Source organism: Notolepis coatsorum (assembly GCF_963971535.1).
Source record: "Notolepis coatsorum genome assembly, chromosome: 11".
NCBI lineage: Eukaryota > Metazoa > Chordata > Actinopteri > Aulopiformes > Paralepididae > Notolepis > Notolepis coatsorum.
Window position 1 is genome coordinate 1,420,296 of NC_140175.1, and position 9,640 is coordinate 1,429,935.

Here is a 9,640-nt window from a genome sequence, read left to right on the forward strand (position 1 = left end):
TGCATTGCATCGGAAAAAGGTGAGTAGTCACAGGAGGAAATGACTAAATCCAGATTTAACACTGCCATTGGAAATAGGTGATTTGGCCCTATCCACAGATGTATGATTTGGCCATAATAAGGTCATTTATAGGCCCGATATTCTATATTCTATATTCAAATGCATTATCATTCAAATTGCATGTGTCCGGATGGCAAAATTCTGTACTGTATCTACAAAAAACACTGTAAATCATCTCCCCTTTATTCATTTGCTTAGATTTCTTGTACACTTGATCTCAAGAAGGTGCTGAATGAGCTTGAAGTTCCTCCAAACTCAATGTTAGCGTGGTGTTATTCACTGTCAAAGATACAAATAATCTTTTTTATATTCTCCTTTGTTTCATCACAATTTACTCAAGCATAGTCACAGACACAATATTTCGGACACTGGGAATACATTCCCTGAGGTCCATAGATGTCCCTAGATACCACGAACATGCAAATGGACCAATCACAATCAAGCATTTAGATCGCAGTCACGGAAGCTAAACTCAGCATAGGCACAGCTGCACTCATCAGTGCAATCAGACCACAGACCTGCCGGCTGCCGGCGATAATAATAATCACTTTATTTGGGCTGACAGCGGAGCCACAGAACAACTGCGTCTGCATGTGATCTCGTCTTGTCGATGGTGTAAAATGAATTAGGTATATTGTTAGTAAGTTAGTCATGTAATAAGCGGGATAATGTATAGCCTATACTCGATCATTGTCGCAAAATAATGGACCTGTCTCAAAACCCTGCCCTCTTTTCTTGATCCTCCAATCACAGCTGTCGCTTACCTCTGACTTCCTCGTACAAACAGTTTGTACGAGGAAGTCAGAGGTAAGCGACAGCTGTGATTGGAGGATCAAGAAAAGGGGCAGGGTTTGAGACAGGTCTATTGACCTTCACTGCGTTTAGAGAACACCTCGCCGAGGCGCCTCGGTGTTCTAAACTCCGTGTCGGTCAATTATTTTGCGACAATGACCTCGTAGCTATACATTATCCCTTACTTAGTAGGATCTAGGTTACACCATGTGACATGGCGTTGTCAAAAACATTTCTTTACTTAAATAAAGACAAGTCACCAAAGCAAATATTTGATGAATCAAATGGAGAGTTTTTGGTTGGTTTCTGAAGGCGTTCTCAAACCTTTAATTAGTTACCCTCATTTGCAACGTCGTCGAGAGTGTCATATTAAAACGAGTACAAAACATAAATAAAAACACAAAAGAAAGTGAAGCAAAGGAAAGTCTAGATTGCTAAACATCGAGTAACTAGAACAGAAACACAGCAGAGACCAGGTTCTACTTGGCGTTCTTCTTCTGCTGCTCCTGGAAGAAGTCGTTGCAGGCCACGGTCAGCGCCGCGACTAACACCACGAACTCGTTGAAGTCCACCTCGTTGTCCTTGTTGGAGTCCAGGTCCGTCATGATCTTCTCCACCAGCAGGGGGTCCTTCTGAGACTGGGAGAGAACACAGAGACCTTCTGAGACTGGGAGAGAACACAGAGACCTCCTGAGACTGGGAGAGAACACAGAGTCCTTCTGAGACTGGGAGAGAACACAGAGACCTTCTGAGACTGGGAGAGAACACAGAGACCTTCTGAGACTGGGAGAGAACACAGAGACCTTCTGAGACTGGGAGAGAACACAGAGACCTTCTGAGACTGGGAGAGAACACAGATACCTTCTGAGACTGGGAGAGAACACAGAGACCTTCTGAGACTGGGAGAGAACACAGAGACCTCCTGAGACTGGGAGAGAACACAGAGACCTCCTGAGACTGGGAGAGAACACAGAGACCTTCTGAGACTGGGAGAGAACACAGATACCTTCTGAGACTGGGAGAGAACACAGAGACCTTCTGAGACTGGGAGAGAACACAGAGACCTTCTGAGACTGGGAGAGAACACAGAGACCTTCTGAGACTGGGAGAGAACACAGAGACCTTCTGAGACTGGGAGAGAACACAGAGACCTTCTGAGACTGGGAGAGAACACAGAGACCTTCTGAGACTGGGAGAGAACACAGAGACGTTCTGAGACTGGGAGAGAACACAGAGTCCTTCTGAGACTGGGAGAGAACACAGAGACCTTCTGAGACTGGGAGAGAACACAGAGACCTTCTGAGACTGGGAGAGAACACAGAGACCTTCTGAGACTGGGAGAGAACACAGAGACCTTCTGAGACTGGGAGAGAACACAGAGTCACAGTCCTGAGACTGGGAGAGAACACAGAGACCTTCTGAGACTGGGAGAGAACACAGAGACATTCTGAGACTGGGAGAGAACACAGAGACCTTCTGAGACTGGGAGAGAACACAGAGACCTTCTGAGACTGGGAGAGAACACAGAGTCCTTCTGAGACTGGGAGAGAACACAGAGTCACAGTCCTGAGACTGGGAGAGAACACAGAGACCTTCTGAGACTGGGAGAGAACACAGAGACCTTCTGAGACTGGGAGAGAACACAGAGACCTTCTGAGACTGGGAGAGAACACAGAGACCTTCTGAGACTGGGAGAGAACACAGAGACCTTCTGAGACTGGGAGAGAACACAGTGACCTTCTGAGACTGGGAGAGAACACAGAGACCTTCTGAGACTGGGAGAGAACACAGAGACCTTCTGAGACTGGGAGAGAACACAGAGTCCTTCTGAGACTGGGAGAGAACACAGAGACCTTCTGAGACTGGGAGAGAACACAGAGACCTTCTGAGACTGGGAGAGAACACAGCGACCTTCTGAGACTGGGAGAGAACACAGAGACCTTCTGAGACTGGGAGAGAACACAGAGACCTTCTGAGACTGGGAGAGAACACAGAGACCTTCTGAGACTGGGAGAGAACACAGAGTCCTTCTGAGACTGGGAGAGAACACAGAGACCTTCTGAGACTGGGAGAGAACACAGAGTCACAGACCTGAGACTGGGAGAGAACACAGAGTCACAGACCGGATTGAACTGGTCCTTCTGAGACTGGGAGAGAACACAGAGTCCTTCTGAGACTGGGAGAGAACACAGAGTCACAGACTGGATTGAACTAGTTCTGCTGAGACTGGAAGAGAACACAGAGTCACAGACTGGATTGAACTGGTTCTTCTGAGACTGGGAGAGAACACAGAGACCTTCTGAGACTGGGAGAGAACACAGAGTCACAGACCGGATTGAACTGGTTCTTCTGAGACTGGGAGAGAACACAGAGTCACAGATCTGAAGCGCTCTCACGTGGATATTACACACAAAGTGAGACGCCACTAGGGGGCAGAGTGGCTGACGGTGAGTGAGTTGACTGAGTGACTGGGGGAGTTAGACGCTTTGCATCGACAAACATTATCAATCGAACTAACAATCCATAGTTAGTGGGACACACTTTTCTGATCACACTAACCATAACCTTAACCCTAACCACACTGTTACCTTGGGTGGGTGTCTTAGTCTAGCGGTGAGAGCTGTGTTTGTATCAGGGTGGGTGTCTTAGTCTAGTGGTGAGAGCTGTGTTTGTATCAGGGTGGGTGTCTTAGTCTAGTGGTGAGAGCTGTGTTTGTATCAGGGTGGGTGGGTGTCTTAGTCTAGTGGTGAGAGCTGTGTTTGTATCAGGGTGGGTGTCTTAGTCTAGTGGTGAGAGCTGTGTTTGTATCAGGGTGGGTGTCTTAGTCTAGTGGTGAGAGCTGTGTTTGTATCAGGGTGGGTGTCTTAGTCTAGTGGTGAGAGCTGTGTTTGTATCAGGGTGGGTGTCTTAGTCTAGTGGTGAGAGCTGTGTTTGTATCAGGGTGGGTGTCTTAGTCTAGTGGTGAGAGCTGTGTTTGTATCAGGGTGGGTGTCTTAGTCTAGTGGTGAGAGCTGTGTTTGTACCAGGGTGGGTGTCTTAGTCTAGTGGTGAGAGCTGTGTTTGTATCAGGGTGGGTGGGTGTCTTAGTCTAGTGGTCAGAGCTGTGTTTGTATCAGGGTGGGTGTCTTAGTCTAGCGGTGAGAGCTGTGTTTGTATCAGGGTGGGTGTCTTAGTCTAGTGGTGAGAGCTGTGTTTGTATCAGGGTGGGTGTCTTAGTCTAGTGGTGAGAGCTGTGTTTGTATCAGGGTGGGTGTCTTAGTCTAGTGGTGAGAGCTGTGTTTGTATCAGGGTGGGTGTCTTAGTCTAGTGGTCAGAGCTGTGTTTGTATCAGGGTGGGTGTCTTAGTCTAGTGGTGATGGCTGTGTTTGTATCAGGGTGGGTGTCTTAGTCTAGTGGTGAGAGCTGTGCTTGTATCAGGGTGGGTGTCTTAGTCTAGTGGTGAGAGCTGTGTTTGTATCAGGGTGGGTGTCTTAGTCTAGTGATGAGAGCTGTGTTTGTATCAGGGTGGGTGTCTTAGTCTAGTGGTGAGAGCTGTGTTTGTATCAGGGTGGGTGTCTTAGTCTAGTGGTGAGAGCTGTGTTTGTATCAGGGTGGGTGGGTGTCTTAGTCTAGTGGTCAGAGCTGTGTTTGTATCAGGGTGGGTGTCTTAGTTTAGTGGTGATGGCTGTGTTTGTATCAGGGTGGGTGTCTTAGTCTAGTGGTGAGAGCTGTGTTTGTATCAGGGTGGGTGTCTTAGTGGTGAGAGCTGTCTTTGTATCAGGGTGGGTGGGTGTCTTAGTCTAGTGGTGAGAGCTGTGTTTGTATCAGGGTGGGTGTCTTAGTCTAGTGGTGAGAGCTGTGTTTGTATCAGGGTGGGTGTCTTAGTCTAGTGGTGAGAGCTGTGTTTGTATCAGGGTGGGTGTCTTAGTCTAGTCAAGTCAAGTCAAGTCAAGTCAAGTCAAGAGTTTTAATTGTCACGGCATACAGGTATACAATGAAATGCGGCTGGTCTTGCCCGCGACGATGTGCAATACAGTGGTACAACATATAATAGAGTCCAATAAAAATACAGTGGTACAACATATAATAGAATCCAATAAAAAAACAACAGTGCAATAAACAGGTACATGGTGTGCCATCTCGGTATCTGTACATAGTATTTACAGAGCATATAGGACATGCTAGGTAGCTTTAGTAGTGCAATACACTGTTCCTGATGTTATACTAATTTAAGTGGCCTTTCCTCTGGCCATAAGTGTGCGTGTGTGCGACATGAGTATTAAAGTGGCTGCTAGTGTGTGAGCGTGCTCAGCGTGCGTGTCGTGTATGTGCTAGTGTGTGCTTGTGTGTGGATAGTTCAGTTTCTGTGTCTCTCAATGTTCATTGTTCAAGGCTCTGATGGCCTGGGGGAAGAAGCTTAGCCGGGTCTAGTGGTGAGAGCTGTGTTTGTATCAGGGTGGGTGTCTTAGTCTAGTGGTGAGAGCTGTGTTTGTATCAGGGTGGGTGTCTTAGTCTAGTGGTGAGAGCTGTGTTAGTTTATCAGTGAGCTGGATGCAATCCTACCTTGAGGGGAGAGAACAGATGGTGGAGGTAAACGGTACTCTACCCCCCCCCCTCACAGTGAGCTGTGGTGTTCCACAAGGAAGCATACTAGGACCGCTACTGTTCCTAATTTATGTAAATGACATGTCGTCAGCTTGTGACTGCAACTTGTTCTTGTTCGCGGACGACTCAGCCCTGCTGGTCTCTGACAAGAACAAGTTACAGGTTGAAAAAACCCTCAGCTCAGAACTCGGCAGAATCTGCACCTGGCTCGCTGATAACAAACTATCATTACACATGGGTAAAACAGAGTCCATTCTCTTCGGATCAAATAACAAACTCAGCAAGACCGACAGCTTCTCAGTTACAGTGGGTGACAATATTGTCACAAGGAAAGATGAAATTACCTACCTAGGTTCCATCCTAGAGGCAAATCTTTCCTGTGACAAAATGGCATCCAATGTAATAAAAAAAAGTCAACCAACAAACTCGATTCTTGTACCGGATCTCCTCTCTGGTAAACAAGAACACCCTGAAGACTCTGGCAGGAGCACTCATTCAAGGGTACTATGACTATGCCTGCACCTCATGTTACCAAAGCACCTCAAAGGCGCTAAAAACTAAATTACAAACATCTCAAAACTAACTGGTCAGACTACTGCTTGACCTGACTCCTAGAACCCACCTCACCCCTGCACACTTTGACAACCTAGGATGGATTAGAGTAAACGACAGAGTACAGCAACTTGTAATGGGCCTGGTCTACAAGATACACTACACGACCAAGGTACAGGAAACAGAAACAGTGGTGTTGGTCTCTCGTACAGGAAACAGAGACATGAGGTTGGTCTCTCGTACAGGAAACAGAGACATGATGTTGGTCTCTCGTACAGGAAACAGAGACATGATGTTGGTCTCTCGTACAGGAAACAGAGACATGATGTTGGTCTCTCGTACAGGAAACAGAGACATGATGTTGGTCTCTCGTACAGGAAACAGAGACATGATGTTGGTCTCTCGTACAGGAAACAGAGACATGATGTTGGTCTCTCGTACAGGAAACAGAGACATGAGGTTGGTCTCTCGTACAGGAAACAGAGACATGATGTTGGTCTCTCGTACAGGAAACAGAGACATGATGCTGGTCTCTCGTACAGGAAACAGAGACATGATGTTGGTCTCTCGTACAGGAAACAGAGACATGATGTTGGTCTCTCGTACAGGAAACAGAGACATGAGGTTGGTCTCTCGTACAGGAAACAGAGACATGATGTTGGTCTCTCGTACAGGAAACAGAGACATGATGCTGGTCTCTCGTACAGGAAACAGAGACATGATGTTGGTCTCTCGTACAGGAAACAGAGACATGATGTTGGTCTCTCGTACAGGAAACAGAGACATGATGTTGGTCTCTCGTACAGGAAACAGAGACATGATGCTGGTCTCTCGTACAGGAAACAGAGACATGATGTTGGTCTCTCGTACAGGAAACAGAGACATGATGTTGGTCTCTCGTACAGGAAACAGAGACATGATGTTGGTCTCTCGTACAGGAAACAGAGACATGATGTTGGTCTCTCGTACAGGAAACAGAGACATGATGCTGGTCTCTCGTACAGGAAACAGAGACATGATGTTGGTCTCTCGTACAGGAAACAGAGACATGGTGCTGGTCTCTCGTACAGGAAACAGAGACATGATGTTGGTCTCTCGTACAGGAAACAGAGACATGATGTTGGTCTCTCGTACAGGAAACAGAAACAGTGGTGTTGGTCTCTCGTACAGGAAACAGAGACATGATGTTGGTCTCTCGTACAGGAAACAGAGACATGATGCTGGTCTCTCGTACAGGAAACAGAGACATGATGCTGGTCTCTCGTACAGGAAACAGAGACATGATGTTGGTCTCTCGTACAGGAAACAGAGACATGATGTTGGTCTCTCGTACAGGAAACAGAGACATGATGTTGGTCTCTCGTACAGGAAACAGAGACATGATGCTGGTCTCTCGTACAGGAAACAGAGACATGATGTTGGTCTCTCGTACAGGAAACAGAGACATGATGTTGGTCTCTCGTACAGGAAACAGAGACATGATGTTGGTCTCTCGTACAGGAAACAGAGACATGATGTTGGTCTCTCGTACAGGAAACAGAGACATGATGCTGGTCTCTCGTACAGGAAACAGAGACATGATGTTGGTCTCTCGTACAGGAAACAGAGACATGGTGCTGGTCTCTCGTACAGGAAACAGAGACATGATGTTGGTCTCTCGTACAGGAAACAGAGACATGATGTTGGTCTCTCGTACAGGAAACAGAAACAGTGGTGTTGGTCTCTCGTACAGGAAACAGAGACATGATGTTGGTCTCTCGTACAGGAAACAGAGACATGATGCTGGTCTCTCGTACAGGAAACAGAGACATGATGTTGGTCTCTCGTACAGGAAACAGAGACATGATGTTGGTCTCTCGTACAGGAAACAGAGACATGATGTTGGTCTCTCGTACAGGAAACAGAGACATGATGTTGGTCTCTCGTACAGGAAACAGAGACATGATGTTGGTCTCTCGTACAGGAAACAGAGACATGATGTTGGTCTCTCGTACAGGAAACAGAGACATGATGTTGGTCTCTCGTACAGGAAACAGAAACAGTGGTGTTGGTCTCTCGTACAGGAAACAGAGACATGATGTTGGTCTCTCGTACAGGAAACAGAGACATGATGTTGGTCTCTCGTACAGGAAACAGAGACATGATGTTGGTCTCTCGTACAGGAAACAGAGACATGATGCTGGTCTCTCGTACAGGAAACAGAGACAGAGTCTCCTCAGAGGTGACAGCCCGTGGGGATGTGATGACGTCACAGGGGTCTATATTTGGAGACGATATGGGCCAGCGATGATGAGCGTCTCTAAGCACCTGAGGCTGCCATCCACAGGAGGGTGAGGGGTGAGTGGGGGGGGGGGGGCAGGGGGAGGGGTGAGGGGTGAGCAGGGGGAGGGGTGAGGGGGGGAGGAGTGAGGGGGGGGGGGCAGGGGGAGGGGTGAGGGGGGGAGGAGTGAGGGGGGGGGGGCAGGGGGCATGAGAGGTTTGACTCCTTGTCTCTCACTTTCTCCCCCACGCATCATTCTTTTGACAGACACACGACTACACATCTGCCACGACCCTCTCCATTTATTATTTTAACAACAAACTAAAGAATACCACGTACAGCACCGTTCCCACCCCAGGAACCCTAACCCTAACCCTCTCCCACCCCAGAATCCAACCGTCCAAATTATTACCGTGAGGAAATCTGTGAGCTCGCTGTTCAAGAGCTGCTTCAACTCGCCCTTGTTGAGTTTGTATTTGTCTCCATCGTTCCCAGAGTAGTTGTAGAAGACGGTGATGAGGGCGTGCATGGCACCCTCGAGCTGGCTGGGCATGCTGCTGGCAGGGGGGCAGGTGCACGGCCTTCTGGGAAAACAAGAGGAAAAGATGTCTCACGTCAGTGGAATTAACCCTTTCACTGCCACACGACAGACAGCCGGTTAACCCTTTCACTGTGACAATACAGAAGGTTAGCCCTTTACTATCACACAAGCTCCGCGGATGCGGAGCTAATGATGCTAATGATGGAGCATCGCCGTCGGTTGTGTGATAGTAAAGGGCTAACCTTCTGTCATGTGGCAGTGAAAGGGTTAAGAAGAAAAAAGATGTCTTGTGTCAGTGGAATTAGGAAGAGAAAATAATCTGATATACAGTCGTATAGTATGGTGATATTGGTGTTAATATATAACATTGATACAATAAATTAAGTTACATTTAATGCAATGAACTATATCTGTGTAAAACTAAACTAAACTAAAATATACAATCTAGAGTTGCTTTAGATAACAAATATATAGTTGACAGAATCTGTGCAGAATTCAAGAAGAGTAAATCATATCCATAACTAAAGGGATGGGATTCTATTTTGAATCTGTCTCCACTTTCCTACTGTTTATACAACATTTAGGCAAAAACCTTAACAACAGAAATGTCTTCAATAAATATAAATATGTCAGTCCCAAGTTCAAAACCATAACAGAGAATAATTAAACCACCAAGGATCAAAACCACTGAGAAGAGATGAAAGAAAAACTGTATTTAGCCGTTTGCTCTGAGGCTTAGAGAACTAGTTTGCTATTAGAGAACTAGTTTGCTATTAGAGAACTAGTTTGCTCTTAGAGAACTAGTTTGCTCTTAGAGAACTAGTTTGCTCTTAGAGAACTAGTTTGCTCTT

At 46.8% G+C, this 9,640-nt stretch overlaps 1 protein-coding gene across 1 annotated transcript; it reads right to left on the reverse strand.

The window, feature by feature from the left end:
• Positions 1-1,331: 1,331 nt before the first annotated feature.
• Positions 1,332-8,801, reverse strand: s100z (S100 calcium binding protein Z; the record flags this gene model as incomplete). The annotated part of the gene is made up of 2 exons (XM_084324212.1): positions 1,332-1,490; positions 8,661-8,801. The coding sequence occupies 2 exons, from the start codon at positions 8,799-8,801 to the stop codon at positions 1,332-1,334; spliced, it is 300 nt and encodes a 99-aa protein (XP_084180338.1).
• Positions 8,802-9,640: the final 839 nt, after the last annotated feature.